Here is a 27,381-nt window from a genome sequence, read left to right on the forward strand (position 1 = left end):
TGACTGGCAATTCTAACCAGCAACTCTCTGAACCTGTTGCCGGGGGAGGCACGAACAATCGCAGCCTTGGGATGACTCTCCCCCCATCCTTCAGGGAAATTCCTGGCCCCTCCTTCGCACTCGCAGCCAGTCAGCGGAGACTGGCGATTGTGCAGAGATTGGTTCGATCGTATGGACTTTCTGTGTCATGGTGTGGAACGTTGGTACAATGTGCCATTTTAAAAATAAAATAAATATGGTTCTTTCCCCAAATATTCGAAGGCATAGTCGTTGTACGGCTTTATCAAAGTATTCCTTCAAAATGTGAAATTGCACAATCCTCCAGGTAAACTCAAGAGGAAGTTACCAGGTAATCTGAGGAGAGCTCGCATCAGGGTGGACGATGGGTGGAAAGGGGACAGCTTTTGAGGGAACAGAAAAACAGCCGATGTTTCCTTTCAATAAAGGTGCATTTAGTGCCTCGAGGAGTGGATTAACTGTGGTGTATGGCAGAGATAAAGTAGCTTTGGGATGCCTCAAATCGATGGAAGACAAGAGGTGCAGCGGGTAGAATTATTGAAGAGAATGCAGAATGCGAGGCATGATTGATTCAAAGATGCAGTACCAGATCTGATTTGGGGGTGGGGGGGGGGGGGGGGGAGGGAGGACGAGGAATGAACCCGTCCACATCACCTCGAACAACATCTGCTACTTGACTGGACAGGTAGAAAGAGCAAAAGACCAAAAGCAGCAAAGAAATTTTGCAAACGATCTGACGCTGCTGATTTGTTGTGGTTTAATGCGGTTTCTTGCACTTTATCGGGAGCGGAGGGACAGGTTTACTAGTTAACATCTGTCGGGTTTCGCTGCTGATCTGGACTTAGCGCCAAATGGAATGATCTGTGCACTTCCTGCGATTTTAGTTCTGTACCACTCTGGCAGGGATTAATTTTTAAATTTCTCTTCATTCTAAGTATGTTTCAACTAATGAATGGCTGTGTGATCCAAGGCATTTTTTATGCTGCTGTAAAGATCCCCTGTAATTTAGTCGATACTTCAAATGACTTTTATGCCACATTCACTTGTCCATCTTGCTGCCAGAGGACCCGAGGTTGGGAGTGTATCTTGGGACATTGTCGGGTTACAGTCTCACCAGCATTCATCATTATCTGGATTAGATACGGGTTTGCTTTACTGCTGCTAGTTCAGTCTTACTCTTAAACTTCATCACTAAGTTTGGTTTCCTGGTGAAGGTAGCATTGGGTGAGCAGAAATTCAAAACCTCAAGAAACCTTTGTTCCAAACCCAGTTTGCTTGCAGCAGTTTCTGCACCTCTATGTTTTTAAATATGCATGTTTATGTCAGATTCCCATTACTGGCAGTGTGGCCTGCTGGTTATACCAACTGGAAGGAAATATGTTAATGCTGGAGAACAGAGCACTACCCATTTTCTCAATCCAAAGCCATCAAAGAAAAACTGGCCTGGTTTAAGATGTGTGAAGTGCAACAAAAAGATACAGCTGTACTATCTCAACGTGACTCAAACCCAGCCGTAGAAACAAGTGTGGCATTTTCACAACCCTATACTGATCACACTTATGGCCACTTAATGGAGCTATCAATTTCTGGGCAGTATCAGGTCGCTGAGTGATGTCCTCTCCTGCATCTCTTTGGGATGGATTGGAACCAGAGACTCAAAGGAAACTTACATGATACAAAAGACCATCTTAGTGAGGCAATGGCCTCACTGAGGTAAAGGAAAATGGCCACACGAGGAAAAAGGCAAAGGGGAGGAAAAAGCAAGACACTAAACTCACCTGTCCTGCCAGCTCCAAACGCTTATTGCCATAATAATCTCTGTCATCTACTTTGTTGGCCCCTTGAGCTAGAATCACCCTGCGTACCATGACGGCGGTGTAGATGCACTTTGCACGGAAGTTGAATTCTTTGACCTGTAGAGGAAGAACAAGCTTTAATTTATCTAACGTCCTGGGACGTCTCAGTGTTTTAGAACTGACGAGTTACTTTTGAAGTGCAGACCTCTTTGGCAAACACGGCAACCAATTGTGCATAGCAAGGGGCCACAAACTGCAAATGGTGAGTTAGAATCATACAGCACAGAAGGCACCCATCGTGCCTGTGCCAGCTCTTTGAAAGAGCTATCCAATTAGTCCCACACCCCTGCTCTTTCCCCGTAGCCCTGCAAATTATTCCCCCTCAAGTGTTTATCTAATTCCCTTTTGAAAGTTATTATTGAATCTGCTTCCACCGCCCTGTCAGGTGGCGCATTCCAGACCATAAGCACTCGCTGTGTAAAAAAATCTCATCTCCCCTCTGGTTCTTTTCAGTTACCGTAAATCTGTGTCCTCTGGTTACCGACCCTCCTGCCACTGTAAACAGTTTTTCCTTATTTATCCTTATCAAAGCCCCGCAAACCCCCAGTTACGTAAAGAAAGATGAGAAATGGCAGGTGAGAAAAGATGACCCTAGCCATCAGTTCTCACCTTATCCATCAGAGGTTGTAACCTTGAGCCCCACCCTCCCTAAACACGAGTAATGCCAACACCAGGGAGGCAAGAAAAAAAAGCCAATTTTAGGGAAATTCTTCCGCAACTCCTGCATGTAATCAAATTAACTCCAGAGGATCTTGTTACCCATGACATCATTGCCCACTTAAAATATTTCCCCTGCCCCCAGATGTCTCAACTTCCTGAGGAACATAAGATTATACAGGACCAGAAATGACCATCTCCATCAACAGGACCAGTTCCATAGGTCAGAAATTTCTTATTCCACTTTATCTCTAATGCCCTTCATCAGCCCCATTTGTCAAACATCTATCGCCCTCTTAAAATTTATAACATTCTCCTCTTCCATTGCCTCCCTGGGTCAGCTATTTAACATGTTTCCTGCCCTGTGTGTAGAAGTTCCATTTTAACTGTGTGATACGAATCAACATCCTCTTGTCCTAGAGCTTGTGTTAATACTGAACCTCACTCTGGGATCCAGGTCATCGCTTACCTTGAAGACAAGACCATCACAAAGCCACAGTTTCCCAAGCTGAAGCACCCTTCTCCTTTCCTCAAACCTCAATCCCATTTATTAATTTAGTTGTCGCTCCTTGTGCTCGCATCAAGGCCAGGATGTGTCCCCATGTGCCCTGAACGGTACATAATTCTAAGTCTGGGGGTGGGTCTGTGCTTTGCACAAGTTAACCATCACTTCCCAGAACTGGAGCTCAATCCCTTGACCTATACATCCTAAAGTATTATATAACTTTCTTCACCAGATTGAGCAGATGGTTTAAGATGTTTTCACTAGAAACGCCAGGTATCTCGCCTGTAGGCTTTTCCCCTTTATTTTATACTTCAGCTGTGTTTCTTTTTCCTAATTTCATGACTTTGCATTTCTCTATACTAAACGACATTCCCCCCACCCCATTTTGGTCCAATCCCCCCAACCTGCCCAAATCTTTCTGTGACTGGGCCATTTGTTCCCTATTGCTTACAGCCCCATCCAATTTGGTATCAGCAAATCAAGAGAGTTTTACTGCCATCCTATCTCCAGTTCTCTCTCAAACAAAAGGTAACATATATAATCATATAGTATTTGGTATTAAACATCCTTGATTTTCATATCCTCATGGAGGCCAACAATTATGTAAAGGGGGTGGGGAGACTAATGAGTAGAGGGATGAGACAATGTGGGTATAGAGGGATAACATCAACAGTGTTGAGTACAAAAAGTATCCAACAGGAGGAAATCATCAGCCACAAGTGCCTGCAATATTGGATAAATATTACATCCAAGAGGACATTGATTCCAAAATGGCCCTTTGACATATTTTCTGTTGAATTAGAACAGATATGTTACATGAGAGAAGTGTTTGAAATTATGAAAGGTTTGGACAAATTGGATCCAAGGAAGCTTTTCTGCCGTGTACAGAATTTAAGCACAAGCGGTCATATTTACAAATTAAGGAGAAGAGAATAGGAAATGCAGGAGGAAGGTGGTCAGTTTGAAGAACAGATTACTGGCATGGGCGGTGGAACAAGAAACCTTAATGGATTTCAAGAAGGAATTAGACAGGGATTCAGGTTTATTAGAAATGCACCAAGGGAATACTGTGGATAGGCGGGCTGGATGGGCCGAAGGGAATACTGTGGTTGGAGAGGGCAAGATGGGCCAAAGGGAATACTATGGATAGAGAGGGCAAGATGGGCCGAAGGGAATACTGTGGATAGAGAGGGCAAGATGGGCCGAAGGGAATACTGTGGATAGAGAGGGCAAGATGGGCCGAAGGGAACACTGTGGATAGAGAGGGCTAGATGGGCCGAAGGGAATACTGTGGATAGGTGGGTCAGATGGGCCGAAGGGACTACTGTGGATAGAGAGGGCTAGATGGGCCGAAGGTCTTCTCCTGCCTGAAACTGTTTACTGTGTTACTATATATACCTTGGGAGCTTAGGAAATGTAATTAAATAGTGATAAAAACCAAGGTGACTTACCATGAACTAAGATGCTGCTGACTTTCATGAAGTCTAGAACAATATGAAGTCTTTTCAAATGAGCAAAAAAAAGTTATTGGTTTGGTCCTGTTGCCATGGCCAAGTGCGGGGACTATTTTAATTGGTTAACTGGAATCTGCTGGAGATTGGTGGCAGAATGGGTTACCACGGGAACATTTGTTGGGTGCAGAATTGTCTGCAATGTGTAAGGAAAACAGCTGCAGGACTTTAAACATCGAGGCCGTTTTGTTTTGCCCATACAGGAAAATAAAATCGCCCAATGAAAAAGGCACTCCACGTGCTGATCAATATAGCCACGTATAATAGAGAGATAGAAATATACACATATATTTACCCAGAGGGTACGTCACAAGAGACTTGTAAAAGTGAAAACTGGAAACTAAGATAGTGTTGTCAGTTGGCTGAATAAAAGGGAACAAAGAGTATTATCATGCTTTTTAAAAAAAAATATTATAAAGAGGATTTATCAAATTTAAACTGTAAGTGGAAATGAGGCTAGTTAATAAAAGATTTAGTCGGCTTGTTTTCAAAAAAACTTGCTAAATTTAGCTTGTCTTTTAAAATAAATGGTAAAAGGGTCTAAAATGTTTTTGGCATCTGCTTCTGAAATATTGACATGCACAGGATTAAATTTTATTCTTAATGTAAATGCACCTTAAAGAGAAATACACTAATAGAGAGGAAACTTTAAATGCTGGAAATCTGATTCAAACACAGAAAATTCTGAAACCACAGCAGACCCGCAAAGACAACAAAAATCAGGTTAACGTTTCCGACAGAGTCCCTTCATCCGTTCTGACAAAGTTGTCTGCACTCAGCATCTGAAGAGATGTGCGGACAGGACCAGCTATTGTTTTGATCATCGATCCGTGGTCAAAGTTCTGACGAAGGGTCTCCGCCTGAAACGTGAGCCCGTCTCTTCCCTTCACCGGATGCTGACGGGCCTGCCGTGTAATTCCAGCACTTTCTGTTTTTATTTACATTTGACAGGATATGATCAGTCCCCACCACTTACACCGTCCTCACTAATCACAGGCAGCGGGCTCTATCGGGCAAATGGTGCTAACCAATTGCCATCACTGTGGGAGTCAATTACAAAGGTGCCACTTGTAATGTATTAAGTGCGCCAGCTATTCCTGGGCTGTTCAATCCCCTGTACTTACCGACGTAGCAACAAACTTCCTGTTTTTTCTCATTTCGCAGCAAAGAAGCCCTTTCACATTTTCTAAAATGACAATGATTCATTCAACAATCCCCAGTCAGTATCGAGGTGCGACTGATCAAAGTACTGACGCCAGGGGCTGCTTTTGGTTAATGAGCGAGGTGGTTAATAGGGTACAAGCTTCATATTATGCCACAGGGAGCTTGGTTTTGCCTGTAGAAGAAATGAAACCCGTGCGGGGGCTGTAGATGGCATTGTCCTGGATCTGACAGCGGGGCCCTGCTGTACTATCTTCGCGGTTTAATCATTTACAAATCCCCCGTGTATAAAACCCAAATAACAGTTTACACTCTGAATCCTCTGGAGGGCGTCTGGGGCTAATGTTTCATTCCTACAACTTAAGATGGTTTTACCGGCCATCGTGGACGGCGGGCAAATCATGCTAACCCCCGCTCTGAGCGTGGGGACTGTATTAGCAAATACAAATACTGCACAACCAGCCCACTCCAGCCTGGCCCGATGCTTACAGGCACGTGAGTAAGTACAGTCGATGCAAGGAGCTCCCTGGCCTCTTCCATCTTGGTTTTCTTCGGTCCTCCCCACATTCTCTGCCTGCGTACTTTATTTCCAATGTATTTCAATGCCTGCAAGTCAGAAGGAATGAGTTGAGCAGGTGCCGAATGAAATAATATTTCACAACCTTGCTGCTAGTTTAATTTGACATGAGAATTATCTTTCCCTTACTGTCCATCAACAACAACTTGCATTTATATAGCGTCTTCAATGTAGTAAAACGTCCCAAGGCGCTTCACAGGAGCGATTATCAAACCAATTATGACACCGAGCCACTTAAAGAGATATTAGGGCAGGTGACCAAAAGCTTGGTCAAAGAGGTAGGTTTTAAGGAGCGACTTAAAGGAGGAGAGTGAGATAGAGAGGCGGAGAGGTTTAGGGAGGGAATTCCAGAGCTTAGGGTTTAGACAGCTGAAGGCATGGCCGCCAATGGTGCAGCGAAGGAAATCGGGGCTCACAAGAGCCCAGAATTGGAGCAGCGCAGAGATCTCGGAGGGTTGTAGGGCTGGAGGAGGTTACAGAAATAGGGAGGGGCGAGGCCTTGGAGGGATTTGAACACAAGGGCGAGAATTTTAAAAATCGTGGCATTGTTGGACCGGGTGCCAATGTAGGTCAGCGAGCAAAGGGATGATGGGTGGATGGATCTTGGTGAGAGTTAGGATATGGGCAGAAGAGTTTTCGCTGAGCTCAAGTTTACGAAGGGTGGAGGTGGGTCACCTAAACAAACATAGATCTCCTCAAAAGCAAACATTTCACTTACTATACTTATACAATTTTAAAATCAAATTCTTTTCATTTTACATGTTACAAAGTAAATGAGTACCATTGTAATAGAACCATAGTATTATAGCACATTACAAGATGCTGGGATTGGTTTGCTCATTTTTGTTAAATCACTTCCGTTTTTAAAATGTTTAATGAGCAAAAATAAAGAAACAGGCACGCTTACATTATCACTTTATTCAGTTTGCGGAATCGCCGTTTTCATTGGGTTTGGACAGCTGGTTATATGGCCAGACGTACAAGGCAGGGTTTAAACATACACACTGAAGTGACTGGGGTTTATTTCTGTAAAGGCACACCTGCATCTGCGTGAAAATCTGAGCCTTCTGACACTCTTCCAAACTCGGAGCAAAGGCAGACATCACGGGATCCTCTGTACCAATCATCTGTACAATCTCTTGATCACTCTCTACTCCCATGGCCTACAATAGGAGAGACAGACAGAAGCAATATTAGCATTTCCTGTCGGCACAGTAACATTTGCTTATGCTAATGGGGTATTGTTGGTTGCATGAATTCAGAGCAGGGATTGGTGTTTCTCTCACACTTTGTGCCATCTGGCTTTGGCAAGGAAGCACTATTGGACTTCACTCTCGTTCCCTTTAGGTATCCGCAAATTAATAAGGCTGCAAAAGAGTGGGTTACAAGGAGTCGCATATTCAGCGTTCAGAAAACTGCATTTTGGCCATAAAGAAAAACGTTCTGTTAAAAGCTAAAGGACATGAAGACTAAAACGAGAAAAAGGCACAAATCACCTGTGATTGAATCCAAAACAAAGAACACACTGGGATCAACTTGACTGTCACAACATCTCAGCATCAAAATGAAAAATACAAGATTACCAGTTTAAAGAGCGCTGTGTGCGAGAACATTCTTTTGGTTCCGTTCCACAATTCTACTTAATGATTCCACGATGGAGTTATTCTCTCGTCTCTTTCCCAAACAGAGATGGAGCACTCCAGCATCACAAAGTGTTTCAGACCCTGCCCGATTAGTAAATTTGGAAACAAACAGTTTGGAGGATTGCAATAGAAAGCAAGATTACTGCACTTTTTAAACTGGCATTCTTGTCAAATTCGTACTGAACTAACTAGCACTCTGGCCAATTTTCCAGTTAGTCTATCAGATAATCACTGGGATTACACCCCATATACTTTTAATTACATCCATTTTCTCCGTAAATTTAGTGCGGTGAAAATCAGGATAGAGCAGCCAGTGTCCCTGCCTCTCACTGGAGATCACTCATTTCAATCACTGAGTGTCTGACCAATAATCTGCTTACCACAACCAGCAATGAGATCTGTTAATTCACAGTCAACCCACCAAATGAAATGCTCCAACACACAAAAACGCTAGAAGACAACACAAACCTGGCATGTATTCCCTCGAGTTTAGTAGGTTGAGGGGTGATCAAATCGAGGTGTTTAAAATGTTAAAAGGGATTTGATAATGTAGATAGTGAAACTATTTCCACTGATGGGGGAATCCAGAACAAGGGGACACAATCTGAAAATTAGAGCTAGGCCGTTCAGGGGTGAAATCAGGAAGCACTTTTTCCACAGAGAGGGTAGTGGAAATCTGGAACTCTCTCCCCCAAAAGGCTGCGGCTGCTTGGAGTCAATTCAAATTTAGATGATGGAGATCGACGAGATTTTTGTTTGGTAAGGATATCAAGGGATTATGGATAAAGGCGGGTAAATGGAGATGAGGTACAGATTAGCCCCGATTTAACTGAATGACAGAACAGGCTCGAGAGGCTAAATAGCCTCCTCCTGTTCCTATGGCACTGCCATCTCCCAACAGCAGGCCATTGGCAGCAATCACTTGGATGCCCATCATACTCTCCCAGCTGAAGGAACCTGCACTATTTAAAATGGTTTTTCACACAGGTAAAGTTAGAAATAAAACATGAAAAAAAAGTAACAAAATTTGAATGCACCAGACTGATGCTACAGAATCTGCAATTCTACTTTGAGAAAAGTTTTAGTCGCAATCAAGTAAGGAAATAATAATCAATTTTTCTCTTTGCAGCAATTTTAGAGAATCAAGATAATCACATAGTTAAATTTAAGTGAGACATTGGTTTGGGATGTGGAGTTGCTATCTGCCCATTTAACTGGGCAGTTCAAAGTGAAAGGCACTAAAACACACACAAAAAGTGGGCATTGCAGAGCCAAGTGTGAACTATTTCACAACTAGTGGCAGGCTCTGTTTAGCAGTAACGGGAGCGCGCTTTGTGAGCCAGCTTGAAACTCCGAAAATGCTCAACTGGTTCCGTGGAGTCTTCACAGAAGCTAGCACTGCAGGATGGCAGTCAGCAGGGGCAGTTCATTGTGGTCTCCAGATGGTGCTGAAATGTTCCTTGTGCGGGCTTATCTGGAACACTGCCACATTAATGCAAGTGAGGAAAAGGTCCCACAGAAACTCTGCAAAACTCAACTTAAGCTTTTATACTTCCAGCACCACAGTAAGGATGGATTACTCTGCGTGAGAATGTGAGTGACTGGGGGCAGATGGGTATCTATCAAAATTTCACATCAATAGAAAGTAGCAATGTTAAGCTTCTTGTATCGCTGTGGAATTGTGCCAGATATTTACATGAATGAGGCAATCTTGTTAAACTGACCAATTAAAAATTACAGTAAGTTTATTTTTCTGAACCAGCTTTCGCTGGAGAAAAGGCAATGACCAACAGAATTTCTATTACTCTGCGTTTGAGGTGTAGCACACTCGCCTCGGAATCGGAAGATCATGGGTTAAGTCCCACTCCACAGACTTGAGCACAAAATCCAGGCCAATACTCCCAGTGCAGTACAGAGGGAGCGCCGCACGGCCGGCACCGAGGGAGCGCCGCACGGCCGGCACCGAGGGAGCGCCGCACGGCCGGCACCGAGGGAGCGCCGCACGGCCGGCACCGAGGGAGCGCCGCACGGCCGGCACCGAGGGAGCGCCGCACGGCCGGCACCGAGGGAGCGCCGCACGGCCACAGGGGCCGTCTTTCAGTTGAGACATTAAACCAAAGCCCCGTCTGCCCCCTCAGGTGGACGTAAAAAGTTCCACAGCCACTATTCGAAGAGCAGGGGAGTTCTCCCCGGTGTCCAGGCCGATATTTATCCCTCAACCAAAGGCGCCTGGCTCAGTTTCACGAGCCAATCATCTTTTCCTTCTCCGCCCATTACTTTCACCTTTTGTAATTTTCTTTCTTCCCCAATTCACTTCCTTTTCACCTGTTGTGCATCTTTTATATTCGGTGTGATGTCCAGTCAAACTCTGCTGCATGGAGAGGACACAGTGGAGGGAATCGACCATTGAGAGCACAAGGATCAATTTACCTGATCAAAGCTCACTGTAACACTGGCAGTCAGGCCTCGCTGTGTTGAGAGATGCTTCATAAGAAGAGATTTTCCCTGCTTTGCTGTGCTTCAAATTGTGATCCCATAATTGTTGGAGAAGCAGGCTAAATGGATCACTGAACTGCACAAGTAAATCCAGGGAGAGAGTGCATGACAGCTTTAAATTCACCAACTAGCAGGAAACCTCTGCCCTGGGTCTGTTAATGAGGTCCAACCAAGAGAATGTTGACAGAAGGCTTGGTATATTTGCCATGAGGTACAGCTTTGAGCAGCATAGCCTTCCCATACAGGCATTAACATTCGCAAATAGCACCAGGGCCCCTTGTACCATGGGGAACCTCTGCCCTCTCCTGGTAACTGACTGAAGAAAACATCTCAAGTAACTCAAAAGGGTTTTTCAAATTAACCAAAATATAAAATCACAGAGCTGAGTTAAGGGATTGGATAGATTAAGAGATGGGGTCACTGCAGTTCCAGCATGTGGTGCACTGCTATGTCAGGCTCCTGCTGGTTTCACAGGTATTGAGATCAGAATTCTGATTAAAGCAATCCTGTTTCAGTCTCCCAAAGTCAATGCATTTGGCTGTTTCAGAGTCGCAGGCATTCAATAGGAGCCTGGGTCAGTTTCACCATTGATCCAGTGTTTTCTAAATGCACACACAACAGACACAGGATCTGGGGTATCCCCAGTCCATTCTAAGACGATCATGAGGAACTGAAATTGGAGGATAAGAAAATAAAAGCTATCAAGCAGCTAATTCTGTATCTGTCCTTACACAGAAAGGGAACAGATTCTTGCAAAGACAGAAGAGGAGACAGGCAGTGCATGGCTGTAAAAAGGTTCTTAAGGCAACAAAGATTTAAGGTGATCGGCAAAAGAACCAGAGGCGACGTGAGGAAACATTTTTTACGCAGCGAGTTGTTATGATCTGGAATGCGCTGCCTGAAAGGGCGGTGGAAACAGGTTTAATAATAACTTTCAAAAGGGAATTGGATAAATACTTGGAGAAAAAATTTACAGGGTTATGGGGAAGAGCTGGGGAATGGGACTAAATGGATAGCTCTTTCAAAGAGCTGGACAGGCACGGTGGGTTGATTGGCCTCCTCCTGTAATGTACCCACTATATGATATGATTTCCCAACATTACAACAGAGACTGCACTTCGAAAGTACTTAATTTGCTGTAAAGCCCTTTGGGACAGCCTGAGGTCATAAAAAGCACTTTGTAAAAACACTTTCTTTCTTCAAATGTATAATCATGTTTGAAAGGAAATAATGATAGGAATTAGCAAAGCTTGAAGTGAAATTTTAAAAACTCACCAGATTCAGGAGATAGCTGGAGAATTGGAAAGTGTCAGTTATTGTTTCTTTAATTGTAAAAAGATTCCAAAATATATATCATGAAACAACAGATCAGCCTGTTTTAGAGAAATACCTTCCATTTTAAGGAATTTATTGGATGAACAATGGAAAACCACAGGCTTCATAAAAGGACAGCGAGCTCAGGATGAGGAAGTCACACGTAACTAACTTACTGTATCCCCCAATGATAGTACAGCCATGGTGGACCAGAGAAATGCAGAAGATGTTCGAGATTAAGATTTTAAAAAGGCATTTAATGAGATTAACTGGGGAGTCCTGCAATGGGAACAGGGTTCTTGTTGGAATCTGGCTAAAAATCAGTTAGCCATTAAAGGAATGGAAAGGAGCTACAAGTGGGTTGGTTTTTGGATCCTTGCAATTTATTATAGGAACATAGGAACAGGAGTAGGCCATTCAGCCCCTCGTGCCTGCTCCGCCAATTGATAAGATCATGGCTGATCTGCGATCTAACTCCATATACCTGCCTTTGGCCCATATCCCTTAATACCTTTGGTTGCCAAAAAGCTATCTATCTCACATTTAAATTTAGCAATTGAGCTAGTATCAATTGCCGTTTGCGGAAGAGAGTTCCAAACTTCTACAACCCTTTGTGTGTAGAAATGTTTTCTAATCTCACTCCTGAAAGGTCTGGCTCTAATCTTTAGACTGTGCCCCCTACTCCTAAAATCCCCAACCAGCGGAAATAGTTTCTCTCTATCCACCCTATCTGTTCCCCTTAATATCTTATAAACTTCGATCAGATCACCCCTTAACCTTCGAAACTCCAGAGAATACAACCCCAATTTGTGTAATCTCTCATCGTAACTTAACCCTTCAAGTCCAGGTATCATTCTAGTAAACCTACGCTGCACTCCCTCCAAGGCCAATATGTCCTTCCGAAGGTGCGGTGCCCAGAACTGCTCACAGTACTCCAGGTGCAGTCTAACCAGGGTTTTGTATAGCTGCAGCATAACTTCTGCCCCCTTGTACTCTAGTCTGCTAGATATAAAGGCCAACATTCCATTTGCCTTCTTGATTATTTTCTGCACCTGTTCATGACACTTCAATGATCTATGTACCTGAACCCCTAAGTCCCTTTGGACATCCACTGTTTTTAACTTTTTACCATTTAGAAAGTACCCTGTTCTATCCTTTTTTGATTATATGTGGCTTGGTTGACAGCATTGAAACATGATGTCTGAGTCTGCAGATGATACTAAAACTGGAAGCTGAGCAAGTGGTAAACAAAAATGTAACAAGAACCCAGAGGAACTTGGAGCTTTTTACATACAATTTTACAGCTCCGAAACAGGCCATCCAGCTCAACTGGTCTGTGTGTTTATTCTCCACAGGAGCCTCCTCCCTCCCTACTTCATCTCACCCTATCGGCATACCCTTCTATTCCTTTCTCCCTCATGTGTTTATCCAGCACCCCCTTAAATGCATCCATGCTATTCGCCTCAACTATTCCATGTGGTAGCAAATTCCACATTCTAACCACTCTGGGTAAAGAAGTCTTTTCCTGAATTCCCTATTGGATTTATTAGTGACTATCTATTATTTATGGCCCCCAGTTTTGGACTCCCCATAAGTGGAAATATTTTCACTACATCAGGTCACCTCCCAGCCTAATCTTTTCCAGAGAAAAGAGCCCGCAGCCTGTTAAGTCTTTCCCGACTTATATCCTCTCAGTTCTGGTATCATCCTTGTAAATCTTTTTTGCACCTTCTCCAGTGCCTCTATATCCTTTTTATAATATGAAGACCAGAACTGTGGACAGTACTCCAGGTGTGGTCTAACCAAGGTTCTACACAAGTATGACACGTAGGATAGAATACAATGTGAACAAGGCGATACTGTTATTGTATTATTGTAAACAATTTTACAACACCAAGTTATAGTCCAACAATTTTATTTGAAATTCACAAGCTTTCGGAGGCTTCCTCCTTCCTCAGGTGAATGTTGTGGAAATGAAATCCTCGAACCCTTCGCATTTATAAATCACAGAATTTCATTTCCACAACATTCACCTGAGGAAGGAGGAAGCCTCCGAAAGCTTGTGAATTTCAAATAAAATTGTTGGACTATAACGTGGTGTTGTAAAATTGTTTACAATTGTCAACCCCAGTCCATCACCGGCATCTCCACATCGTTATTGTATTAGGCAGTGCTTAGACCACCCAGAACATATTGAAGGATATAACAGTCCTTAAGAGGGTGCAGCTTAGGGTAAAGTGATAATGCTCGGACTCAGGCATCTATACCATAGAAACATAGAAAATAGGAGCAAGAGTAGGCCATTCGGGCCTGCTCCGCCATTCAAAATGATCATGGCTGATCGTCTAACTCAGTACCCTGTTCCTGCTTTTTCCCCATATCCCTTGATCCCTTTAGCATTATGAAATATATCTATCTCCTTCTTGAATATATCTAATGACTTGGCCTCCACTGCCTTCTGTGGTAGAGAATTCCACAGGTTCACCACCCTCAGAGAAGAAATTTCTCCTCATCTCGGTTCTAAATGGCATACCCCGTATCCTGAGACTGTGACCCCTGGTTCTGGACTCCCCAGCCATCGGGAACATCCTCCCTGCATCTAGTCTGTCTAGTCCTGTTAGAATTTTACATGTTTTGATGAGATCACCTCTCAGTCTTCTAAACTCTAGTGAATATAGGCCTAGTCGACCCAATCTCTCCTCATGCGTCAGTCCTGCCATCCCAGGAATCAGTCTGGTAAACCTTCGTTGCACTCCCTCCATGGCAAGGACATCCTTCCTCAGATAAGGAGACCAAAACTGCACACAATACTCCAGATGTGGTCTCACCAAGGCCCTGTATAACTGCAGTAAGACATCCCTGCTCCTGTACTCAAATCCTCTTGCAATGAAGGCCAACATACCATTCGCCTTCCTAACTGCTTGCTGCACCTGAATGCTCGCTTTCAGCGACTGGTGTACAAGGACACCCAGGTCTCGTTGCACCTCCCCTTTTCCCAATCTATCACCATTCAGATAATAATCTGTCTTTCTGTTTTTACAACCAAAGTGGATAACCTCACATTTATCCACGTTATACTGCATCTGCCATGTTCTTGCCCACTCACCCAACTTGTCTAAATCACATTGAAGCCTCTTTGCATCCTCCTCACAGCTCACATTCCACCCCAGCTTTGTGTCGTCTGCAAACTTGGAAATGTTACATTTAGTTCCCTCATCCAAATCATTGATATATATTGTGAATAGCTGGAGCCCAAGCACTGATCCCTGCGGTACCCCACTAGTCACTGCCTGTCACCCGGAAAAAGATCCGTTTATTCCTACTCTCTGTTTCCTGTCTGTCAACCAATTCTCAATCCATGCCAGCATATTCCCCCCAATCTCATGTGCTTTAATTTTCTACACTAACCTCTTGTGTGGGACCTTATCAAAAGCCTTCTGAAAATCCAAATACACCACATCCACTGGTTCTCCCCTATCTATTCTACTAGTTACATCCTCAAAAAACTCCAGTAGATTTGTTAAGCATGATTTCCCTTTCATAAACCCATGCTGACTTTGTCCAATCCCGTTAATGCCCTCCAAGTGCTCTGTTATCACATCTTTTATAATGGACTCTAGCATTTTCCCCACTATTAATGTTAGGCTAACTGGTCTGTAATTCTGTTTTTTCTCTCCCTCCTTTTTTAAATAGTGGGGTTACATTTGCCACCCTCCAATCTGTAGGAACTGTTCCAGAGTCTATAGAATTTTGGAAGATGATCACCAATGCATCCACTATTTCCAGGGCCACTTCCTTTAGTACTCTGGGATGTAGATTATCAGGCCCTGGGGATTTGTCAGCCTTTAGCCCCATTAATTTCCCGAGCACTATTTTTTTACTAATACTGGTTTCCTTCAGTTCCTCCCTCTCACTAGACCCTTGGTTCCCTAACATTTCTGGGAGGTTATTTGTGTCCTCCTTTGTGAAGACAGAACCAAAGTATGTGTTTAATTGTTCTGCCATTTCTTTGTTCCCAATTATAATTTCCCCCATTTCTGACTGTAAGGAACCCACATTTGCCTTCACTAATCTTTTTCTCTTGACATATTTATAGAAGCTTTTACAGTCAGTTTTTATGTTCCCTGCTAGTTTACTCTCATACTGTATTTTTCCCCTCTTAATCAATCTCTTTGTCCTCCTTTGCTGAATTCTGAACTGCTCCCAATCCTCAGGCTTGCCGCTTTTTCTGGCAATTTGATATGTCTCCTCTTTGGATCCAATACTATCCCTAATTTTTTTTGTAAGCCACGGTTGAGCCACCTTTCCTGTTTTATTTTTGCGTCAGATAGGAATGAATAATTGTTGTAATTCCTGCACACGTTCTTTAAATATTAACCATTGCCTATCCACCGTCATCCCTTTTAGTAAAGTTCCCCAATCTATCATAGCCAACTCGCACCTCATACTTTCGTAATTTCCTTTATTTAGATTCAGTACCCTAGTTTTGGATTCAACTACTTCACTCTCCATCTTAATGAGGAATTCCATCATGTTATGGTCGCTCTTCCCGAAGGGACCCCGTACAACAAGATTGTTAATTAATTCTTTCTCATTGCACAATACCCAGTCTAGGATCGCCAGTTCTCTAGTTGGTTCCTCAACGTATTGGTCTAGAAAACCATCACGTACACACTCCAGGAATTCCTCCCCCACAGTATTATTGCTAATTTGGATACCACAAAGAAAGGGATGTTTCGAAGTGTGTGTAAAAGTTATGCCCCCCTTCCACCCGAAGCCGACTCTTGTGGTGCGGATTTCCACAGTCCGCCCTCTGGTACTTCATCCCAGCAATCACTCTTCACCTGTGAGTCTGGATACAGAGTGTCAGCAGACGATCGACTGTGGGGGGGGGGGGGGGGGGGAGGGGAAGGGGGGCTGCTTTGTCCTGGATGGTGTCGAGCTTCTTGAGTATTGTTGGAGCTGCACTCATCCAGGCAAGTGGAGAGTATTCCATCACACTCCTGACTTGTGCCTTGTAGACGGTGGAAAGGCTTTGGGGAGTCAGGAGGTGAGTCACTTGCCACAGAATACCCAGCCTCTGACCTGCTCTTGTAGCCACAGTATTTATGTGGCTGGTCCAGTTAAGTTTCTGGTCAATGGTGACCCCCAGGATGTTGATGGTGGGGGATTCGGCGATGGTAATGCCGTTGAATGTCAAGGAGAGGCGGTTAGACTCTCTCTTGCTGGAGATGGTCATTGCCTGGCACTTGTCTGGCGCAAATGTTACTTGCCACTTATCAGCCCAAGCCTAGATGTTGTCCAGGTCTTGCTGCATGCGGGCACGGACTGCTTGGTTATCTGAGGGTGTGCGAATGGAACTGAACACTGTGCAATCATCAGCGAACATCCCCATTTCTGACCTTATGATGGAGGGAAGGTCATTGATGAAGCAGCAGATATAGGACAACAGGGGGTGAAATCAGCCAAATGGAGCAGTTATGTTGGGTCAAATTACCAGTTCCTGCCCCTTTCCGCTCTCTTTAACAGCTGCCTGATTTTTCGCCAAATTCTAACGCGCACCCGGATACAACGTAAGGATTTAAAAAGAAACCTCCTCCAATTCTTACAATATCTGTGCTGTCTCAATGCAATATGCTGATAGGGTGAGATGCAGTAAGGTGGGAGAAGGCTCGTGTGGAGCATAAATACCAGCATGGACCTGTTGGGCCGAATGGCTGTTTCTGTGCCGTATATTCTATGTAATTTTCGTCCTCATACCTCCTTTAGGCAATGCCTCCTGCTAGGGTACATCTGCATAGGACCTCCAGCCCCTCACTCGTGGGCATTCTTCACATGCCCGGTGAGTGTCGGAAAGCTATTCGACCATAGAGACCATCACAGCCGAGCCAGGCCCCGCCTCTCCCTCCTCACTGATACGCAACTAGGACAGATCAGCGATTTAACCGGGAGCTTTCCCAGTCGGCAGGATTCAATGCCACACGATGCAGTGAATCCGCTCATTGAATCATTGGTAGGGAGGAAGGAAGGGAGTGAATTGGGCTCAGGTCTTCGGTGGCATTCAATGAGTTGAAGTTGCTTGTCTATAGTATCTGAATACGGTCAGATGCCAAAATAATTTTTTTTAAGCCATCCTGTAACTTCTGGGGGCTCTCGGAGGTGGACAGGTGTAAAATTATACTGCCGTCACGATGGGATTCCTCACGAGCACGGATACCGTGTTGGCCAGAGTGCGCAGGTAAACCGCAGCATCACCTCACGCCCAGAACTCTTACTTCACTTCTCCAAGCATGCTTTAAGGAAGTGATTCACACAAACGAATACAGAAAATGCAGGAAAAACACAGCAGTTTAGTTAGTATCTGTAGAATCATAGAATCATATAGCACAGAAGGAGGCCATTCAGCCCATGGTGCCTGTGCCAGCTTTTTGAAAGAACTATCCAATTGGTCCCATTTCCCTGCTCTTTTCCCATGGCCCTGAAAAGTTTTCCCCTTCAAGCATTTACCCAATTCCCTTTTGAAAGTTATTATTGAATCTGCTTCCACCGCCCTTTCAGGCAGCACATTCCAGATCAGAACAACTCGCTTCGTTAAAAAAAAATTCTCCTGTCGCCTCTGGTTCTTTCCTCGATCACCTTAAATTTGTGTTCTCTGGTCACCGACCCTTCTGCCAGTGGAAACAGTTTCTCCTTATTTACTCTATCAAAATCCTTCATGATTTTGAACACTTCGATTAAATCTCCCCTTAACCTTCTCTGCTGTAAGAAGAACATTCCCAGCTTCTCCAGTCTCTCCACATAAAGAGAAAAGATGTTTTGGCTGCCGCTCCTACATCAGACCGCTGAGGGGTACTCACTTACAACGTCATACCCTGTCATTTTACAGGTGCTGATTCACCTGCCCGTGTGTTTGCAGTTTTTCCTCTTTATCTCTTCGAACAAGCGAATGGTTCGGAGATCAAAAGTTCAAATCAGTTCCAGCATCGTAAATGGAGTTCCCAGTAATTCACTTGGAAAAGGATTAGGATTAGGATGCAATTTAATGAACTAAGGATATACGAGCCAACTAAAACTAATTTAAAGTTACTCTCATTTTGGAACTTAAACGCTGGTGGTTTTAGTTCCAAACACAGAGGGTTTTTATGAAGCAGAGTTCAATTTACTCTTGACCATTCCCTTGAAATACAAAAATGTATAATTTAAAACTCTCTCACACGACGAGAGCAGTTGGACAACATCATCAAGATCCTGAGTCATTACCTTGAATATTATTGCAATGGGGATGTCCTCTGACAGCGTGTTGTGTCGCAGGTAATACCTTCCTTGCTTCACAACAAGATTGGTTCTACTTTTCTTCTCATGTGTAGAGCTGCAAATTGAGCAGAGTTCTGTTATTAAATGTTTGCTGAAGTGCATGTTGCAGAGTACACGAAGCAGTGCAGGAGTGGGTTATAAAGAAATTCACTTCGTTGGTCTATAAACTGTATAAATATTTTCACAAACAGCTCAGCATTCTGTTACTTTGTTGATTGCTGATCTGCAATGGCAGCACCCGGTCAGTGTAGAGTCCACCATCACTCCCAAAGCACCCGGTCAGTGTAGAGTCCACCATCACTCCCAAAGCACCCGGTCAGTGTAGAGTCCACCATCACTCCCAAAGCACCCGGTCAGTACAGTCCACTATCACTCCCAAAGCACCCAGTCAGTATCGAGTCCACCATCACTCCCAAAGCACCCGGTCAGTACAGTCCACCATCACTCCCAGGGCACCTGGTCAGTGTAGAGTCCACTATCACTCCCAGAGCACCTGGTCAGTGTAGAGTCCACTATCACTCCCAGAGCACCCGGTCAGTGTAGAGTCCACTATCACTTCCAGAGCACCCGGTCAGTGTAGAGTCCAGTGTCACTCCCAGAGCACCCGGTCAGTGTAGAGTCCAGTGTCACTCCCAGAGCACCCGGTCAGTGTAGAGTCCAGTGTCACTCCCAGAGCACCCGGTCAGTGTAGAGTCCAGTGTCACTCCCAGAGCACCCGGTCAGTGTAGAGTCCAGTGTCACTCCCAAAGCACCCAGTCCCAGTCAATGTAGAGTCCACTATCACTCCCAAGGCACCCGGTCAGTGTAGAGTCCACTATCACTCCCAGAGCACCCGGTCAGTCTACCATCCATTATTACACCCAGACACCTGGTCAATGTACAGTCCACTATCACTCCCAGAGCACCCGGTCAGTGTAGAGTCCAGAGTCACTCCCAGAGCACCCGGTCAGTGTAGAGTCCACTATCACTCCCAGAGCACCCGGTCAGTCTACCGTCCATTATTACACCCAGACACCTGGTCAATGTACAGTCCACTATCACTCCCAGAGCATCCGGTCAGTGTCGAGTCCAGTGTCACTCCCAGAGCACCCGGTCAGTGTAGAGTCCACTATCACTCCCAGAGCACCCAGACACCTGGTTAATATGCAGTCCACTATCACTCCCAGAGCATCCGGTCAGTGTCGAGTCCAGTGTCACTCCCAGAGCACCCGGTCAGTGTAGAGTCCAGTGTCACTCCCAGAGCACCCGGTCAGTGTAGAGTCCAGTGTCACTCCCACATCGCTTTAAGCCTCTCCGTTAGCTAGTTCAGTACCAGGGGTGGTGGAGGCAGATTCAATCATGGCTTTCAAAAGGGAACTGGATAAGTACTTGAAAGGAAAAAATTTGCAGGGCTACGGGGACAGGGTGGGGAGTGCGACTAGCTGGATTGCTCTTGCATAGAGCCGGCACTGAATGGCCTCCTTCCATGCTGTAACCTTTCTGTGATTCTGTGATTTATGTTTCCCATTTTTTTTCTTCCAGGGTTTAAGACATTGCACTTATCTGTAATGAATTTTGTCTGCCACAGTTTTGCCCATTTGCAAATCTATTTTAGCTAAGATATTAAAAATCTTACATCTCCATGCACATCCTGTCAACTTTTCCATTATGAATTCCAATGTCCACATTTATAATAGAATCTTCCTATGTAAACTGTTATGTTGTAATTACACCCTTCTGCCAGTGGTGGCATTGCAGCACCTCAATACAAATTTACAATGGAAACAGTTGACAGGCAATGTGTGCAGATGTAAAATTTTGACTATCTTAGTAATATTTATATAAACATCTAACTGGGATCAGATTCCTATTAGGCATCTACCATTCTGGGTGCAAATGTGCAATTTTACATTTTACAAATTAAGTTGGTAGAAAGTTTCCAGGATATTAAATTATAATAAATCGGTGCCAATGATATAATGAGGACAAGCCATTAGTAAATAAATCGAACAACGGTAATTGCTGAAATAAGCCAGTATCCTGTGAGCTTCAAGTCATCTAGAAAAAATAAGCTAAATAATGTCAAAGCTTACAGTTTTTCCAGCAATCAAAAACTCACTATCCTCCATATAAGAACATAAGAAATAGGTAAGGAGTCTTACAACACCAGGTTATAGTCCAACAGCTTTATTGGAAATCACAAGCTTTCGGAGCTTTCCTCCTTCACTCACCTGACGAAGGAGGAAAGCTCCGAAAGCTTGTGATTTCAAATAAAGCTGTTGGACTATAACCTGGTGTTGTAAGACTCCTTACATTTGTCCACCCCAGTCCATCACCGGCATCTCCACATCATAAGAAATAGGAGCAGGAGTAGGCCATACGGCCACTCGAGCCTGCTCCGCCATTCAATAAGATCATGGCTGATCTTCGACCTCAACTCCACTTTCCTGCCCGATCCCCATATCCCTTGATTCCCCTAGAGTTCAGAAATCTATCTATCTCAGCCTTGAATATATTCAAAGACTCAGCATCCACAGTCCTCTGGGGTAGAGAATTCCAAAGATTCACAACCCTCAGAGTGAAGAAATTCCTCCTCATCTCAGTCTTGAACGGCCGACCCCTTATCCTGAGACTATGCCCCCTAGTTCTAGACTCTCCAGCCAGGGGAAACAATCTCTCACCCTGTCAAGCCCCCTAATAATCTTATATGTTTCAATTAGATCACTTCTCATTCTTCTAAACTCCAGAGAGTATAGGCCCATTCTACTCAACCTCTCCTCATAGGACAACCCTCTCATCCCAGGAATTAATCTAGTGAACCTTCCTTGTACCGCCTCCAAGGCAAGTATATCCTTCCTTAGATAAGGAGACAAAACTGTACACAGTACTCCAGGTGAGGTCTCACTAAAGCCCTGTACAACTGTAGTAAGACTTCCTTACTTTTGTACTCCAATCCCCTTGCAATAAAGGCAAACATGCTATTTGCTTTCCTAATTGCCTGCTGTATCTGGGGACCGAGTGCAACATATCAAAATTTGCAGATGATACAAAGATGGGAGGGAAAGTAGAGAGTGAGGAGGACATAAAAAACCTGCAAGGGGATATAGACAGGCTGGGTGAGTGGGCGGAGATTTGGCAGATGCAATATAATATTGGAAAATATGAGGTTATGCACTTTGGCAGGAAAAATCAGAGAGCAAGTTATTTTCTTAATGGCGAGAGACTGGAAAGTACTGCAGTACAAAGGGATCTGGGGGTCCTAGTGCAAGAAAATCAAAAAGTTGGTATGCAGGTGCAGCAGGTGATCAAGAAAGCCAACGGAATGTTGGCTTTTATTGCTAGGGGGATAGAATATAAAAACAAGGAGGTATTGCTGCAGTTATATAAGGTATTGGTGAGACCGCACCTGGAATACTGCATACAGTTTTGGTCTCCATACTTAAGAAAAGACATACTTGCTCTCGAGGCAGTACAAAGAAGGTTCACTCGGTTAATCCCGGGGATGAGGGGGCGGACATATGAGGAGAGGTTGAGTAGATTGGGACTCTACTCATTGGAGTTCAGAAGAATGAGAGGCGATCTTATTGAAACATATAAGATTGTGAAGGGTCTTGATCAGGTGGATGCAGTAAGGATGTTCCCAAAGATGGGTGAAACTAGAACTAGGGGGCATAATCTTAGAATAAGGGGCTGCTCTTTCAAAACTGAGATGAGGAGAAACTTCTTCACTCAGAGGGTGGTAGGTCTGTGGAATTTGCTGCCCCAGGAAGCTGTGGAAGCTACATCATTAGATAAATTTAAAACAGAAATAGACAGTTTCCTAGAAGTAAAGGGAATTAGGGGTTATGGGGAGCGGGCAGGAAATTGGACATGAAGCTGAGTTCGGATCGGTCAATGCCCTGTGGGTGGCGGAGAGGGCCCAGGGGCTATGTGGCCGGGTCCTGCTCCGACTTCTTGTGTTCTTTAGATTTGTGGTTGGGATCAGATCAGCCATGATCTTATTGAATGGCGGAGCAGGCTCGAGGGGCCGATTGGCCTACTCCTGCTCCAATTTCTTATGTTCTTATGTTCTTATCTGCATGCTAACTTTTTGTGTTTCTTGTACGAGGACACCCAAGTCTCTATGAACACCAACGTTTAATAGTTTCTCACCATTTAAAAAATATTCTGTTTTTCTATTCTTCCTACCAAAGTGAATAATCTCACATTTCCCCACATTATACTCTATCTGCCATCTTCTTGCCCACTCACTTAACCTGTCTATATCCCTTTGCAGAATCTGTGTCCTCCTCACAGCTTACTTTCCCACCTAGTTTTGTATCGTCAGCAAACTTGGATACATTACACTCGGTCCCTTCATCTAAGTCATTAATATAGATTGTAAATAGCTGAGGCCCAAGCACTGATCCTTGCGGCCCCCCACTAGTTACAGCCTGCCAACCTGAAAATGACCCGTTTATCCTACTCTCTTTACTGTCCTTTAACCAATCCTCTATCCATGCTAATATATTATCCCCAACCCCATGAGCCCTTATCTTGTGTAACAACCTTTTATGTGGCACCTTATTGAATGCCTTTTGAAAATCCATATATACTACATCCACTGGTTCCCCTTTATCCACCCTGTTAGTTACATTCTCAAAAAACTCTAATAAATTTGACAAACATGATTTCCCTTTCATAAAACCATGTTGACTCTTGACTAATCATATTATGACCGTTCACCTGAGGAAGGAGGAAGCCTCCGAAAGCTTGTGGAATTTAAAATAAATTTGTTGGACTATAACTTGGTGTTGTAAAATTGTTTACAATCATATTATGATTTTCTAAGTGCCCGGTTACCATTTCCTTAATAATGGATTCCAGCATTTTCCCGACGACCGATGTCAGGCTAACTGGCCTGTCGTTCCCTGTTTTCTCTCTCCCTCTCTTCTTGAATAGCGGGGTAACATTTGCTGAGTGATTAACAAAGAGTAAATAGTTGGCACTAGATTGCAGATTGCAGATCCAATCTCAGGGCATCACCTGAACACCTCGATTGACGGCCCCGATTTAATAAAGGTAAGATCGTCACTTTTTATTAATCGACACATTCTACGGTCTTACTGGTGCTCAGGGGAGTGGAAGCGTAAATGTTTAATAGACATTCATTTGCATTAAAAGATTTCCAAATGTAACCATTTAACTCAATTGGAGTTTTATTTTAGATAACCAAACCTGACCCAAACATTGATTTAGCCTTAAAGATGCTCTCCTCCACTATGTGTACAAACTCAACTATACTGCTCACTGAAGCAGCAGGTTATCATGGGTAACATATCAATGGATTTAGCCTAACTAAGCCCAAAGTGAATGCCAAAACCTCAACTGAGATCAAAGAATGGTTATAGCACAGCAGGAAGCCATTTGGCCCATCGAGCCTCTGCCGGCTCTTTGTAAGAGCAATCCAGTTAGTCCCATTCCCCCTCTCTTTCCCCATAGTCCTGCAAATTTTTTCCCTTCAAATATTTATCCAATTCCTTTTTCAAAGCCAAGCTTGAATCTGCTTCCACCACCCTTTCAGGCAACGCATTCCACATCATAACAACTTGCTCCGTAAAAAAGATTTTCATGTCACCTTTGGTTCTTTTGCCAATTACCTTAAATCTGTGACCTCTGATTCTCGACCCTTCTGCCAATGGGAACAGTTTCTCTTTATTTATTTTATCTAAACCCTTCATGATTTTGAACACTTCTATCAAATCTCCTCTCAGCCTTCTCTGCTCTAAGGAGAACAACCCCAGCTTCTCCAGTCTCTCCACATAACGGAGGTCCCTCATCTCTGGAGCCATTTCAGTAAATCTTTTCTGCACCCTCTCTAAGGCCTTCACATCCTTCCTAAAGTGCGGTGCCCAGAATTGGACACAATACTCCAGTTGTGGCCGAACCAGCGTTTTATAAAGGTTCAACATAACTTCCCTGCTTTTGAACTCTATGCCTCTATTTATAAAGCCCAGGATCCTGTATGCTTTTTTAACTGCTTTCTCAACGTGTCCTGCCACCTTCAAAGATTTGTGCACATATACCCCCAAGTCTCTCTGTTCCTGCACCCCCTTTAGAATTGTACCATTTAGTTTATATTGCCTCTCCTTGTTCTTCCTACCAAAATGTATCACTTTGCACTTCTCGGAGTTAAATCAAAGCATCTCACTGAGTACGTGACCGGGATCAATTTTCAGTTATATCTTTAATTTGAATTATTGTGTTCAGGCAAGGGAAGTTAGCACTGGGGAATGGAATGCTTTCCATTCTGGGGATTCAGTAACAGGAATCAAGCATCCCCAGGTCAGGTTTTGCACAGTTAGATGCAGAGTAAACCTCCATCTAACTCTGCCCCTAAAAATATGCCTCACCCCCAACCTCAGAACAGCATTTTCACTGCACCTGTGCTATGTCTCACTTTCCTTTTAGGCTCTGTGAATGAGCTCGTCAGCTTAGTGTCCCATAGTGCCAATGGTCCCATATTGCCAATGTTTGGGCTGTAGAGCCACACTGACTAAGAGCTGGATTGGGAATACCCAAACTCATTCCACATCTAGCAGACACAGGAGACTGTCTGAACTTGATTTGAACCCAGGTTCCAGAGTTGAAAGGCTAGTATCTAACACACATCCCCACCCAGTGAAAAATACTTTCAATATACAAACCTCTCAGAGAAACACAGCAGTAAATAGAAACTTACTGGGTAGTTATATTCTGTTGTCCAAACCAATATAGCTGGTTACACGAATCATACAAACATACATGGTTGAAGCATTAATTTCAACACAAAAATGTCTACAATTTGGCTATATTGAAATGGTCAAATAAAGAGTGTGATTTCCACAGTTCTGATAACGCGCATTCCCTGAACAGTTTACATCAAATATAATGTTAATCATTTCTGATTATTGAATACTGGATGCAGAAAAATATACAGGATCTTGAATATAAAGCAGCTAAAGATTTAGAGTACATTTATCAGTGAGCGTGGCTCTGGATTGTACATGAATAACTTAATTTAGAATCTAGCCCATTTCTGAAGGCAGTACCTTGTCACAGAGGCACCAACAGTTCCTTTTCTATCTGCGTCCACAATGATTCTGTTTTTTGACAATTGCTCCTGGATGAGAATAACCTTTTCGACACCTTTAACAATGAAATAGCCACCTACAAAAGACCATAAAAAAGGCTTAATTAGACACATTCAGTTTGATATTGCTTGTGAAATTGGCCCAGCAAGGATTCAACTTAAAATGATCTGAGTCACCACCACCATTAGTACTGACTGCACACCTTCATACTCCTTCCATCTGTCCGATACAAAGTCTCTATTTTAACAGCAAGGAATTCTCTCAGTGTCCCAGCAAACACTGTGCTGTCAATCAACAGCACCAAATGCCGAATGACTGGCCGCTCATTCCACTGCTCTTTGTGGGATCTTGCTTAGCCATTTTTGCCTACATAATAGTCACTAAATCAAAATAATTCACTGTATGTGGAGTGCTTTGGGATGTTTCTGCTGGTTACACAATGTGATAAAGCAATACATAAATGCAAGTTCTTTTATTTCCGTCCCTCAATATTTCTGAGATAAAGAATCATTGTATTCGCAAAAACATCAGCTGTAGCCCTACACCATCAAACCCCACCAGCACTTACTCATTTCCAAGATATGCCATATCTCTGCATCTAATCACTAACCTCTAATGGCCTTCCTTATATTCCCTCACTTCAAATCCCTGGGTCCTTGCTGACTTGATATTTCTCTCCACTAGTTCATCATTATTTATTCTATAACCTCATCGCCTCTCTCTCCTCCTTAAAACCCACCTGTCACCTCTCCTAATATCTCCTTCTTTGGCTCGGGTCCATTTTGTTTCTGTAAATGCCGTGGAACATTTTTCTACGTAAAAGGCAGTAAACAAATGCAAGTTGTTGTCGTATATATACACTTTTGCCTGATGAGTTTTTGATAGAAATTAGTAGTTTCTTCAGCAGTTTTGTTTTTAAAAACACAACTGCACGGAACATTAAGGAGTTTATTAAAAAGTGTGTTGCACGGATTATACATTTTCACTGACTGGTGCACAATACGACACAATTTACTGGAATCAACAGCAGAACTTACTCAAGTCTTAAACAGGCATTAACGAATGGGATTCATCGAGTTACAAAACACTCAGGTAAAAGGTCTGGTTCTAAGGATCACTATTCAGTACCTGGGTCCAGGGGACATTCATTCAGTTTTGCAAATTCGGCTGGGGTTTTTCCTGTAAGCACACAGTTAGAGCTACGCAGCATTATAGGCATCCTGGGGTTGAAAATAAAT

The 27,381-nt window shown here is 43.6% G+C and overlaps 1 protein-coding gene across 1 annotated transcript in view; it reads right to left on the reverse strand.

The window, feature by feature from the left end:
• Positions 1 to 27,381, reverse strand: part of rfx4 (regulatory factor X, 4) — a 166,969-nt gene that overhangs the window by 125,771 nt on the left and 13,817 nt on the right. The window contains exons 7-12 of the mRNA XM_067999991.1: positions 27,272 to 27,363; positions 26,102 to 26,219; positions 18,999 to 19,107; positions 7,326 to 7,448; positions 6,198 to 6,314; positions 1,797 to 1,931 (exon numbers count right to left, since the gene is read on the reverse strand). Of these exons, the coding sequence (XP_067856092.1) occupies positions 1,797 to 1,931; positions 6,198 to 6,314; positions 7,326 to 7,448; positions 18,999 to 19,107; positions 26,102 to 26,219; positions 27,272 to 27,363 (694 nt within the window). The remainder of the gene's footprint in view (positions 1 to 1,796; positions 1,932 to 6,197; positions 6,315 to 7,325; positions 7,449 to 18,998; positions 19,108 to 26,101; positions 26,220 to 27,271; positions 27,364 to 27,381) is intronic.

The sequence above is a fragment of the Heptranchias perlo genome, chromosome 18 (genome assembly GCF_035084215.1).
Source record: "Heptranchias perlo isolate sHepPer1 chromosome 18, sHepPer1.hap1, whole genome shotgun sequence".
In the NCBI taxonomy this organism is placed as follows: domain Eukaryota; kingdom Metazoa; phylum Chordata; class Chondrichthyes; order Hexanchiformes; family Hexanchidae; genus Heptranchias; species Heptranchias perlo.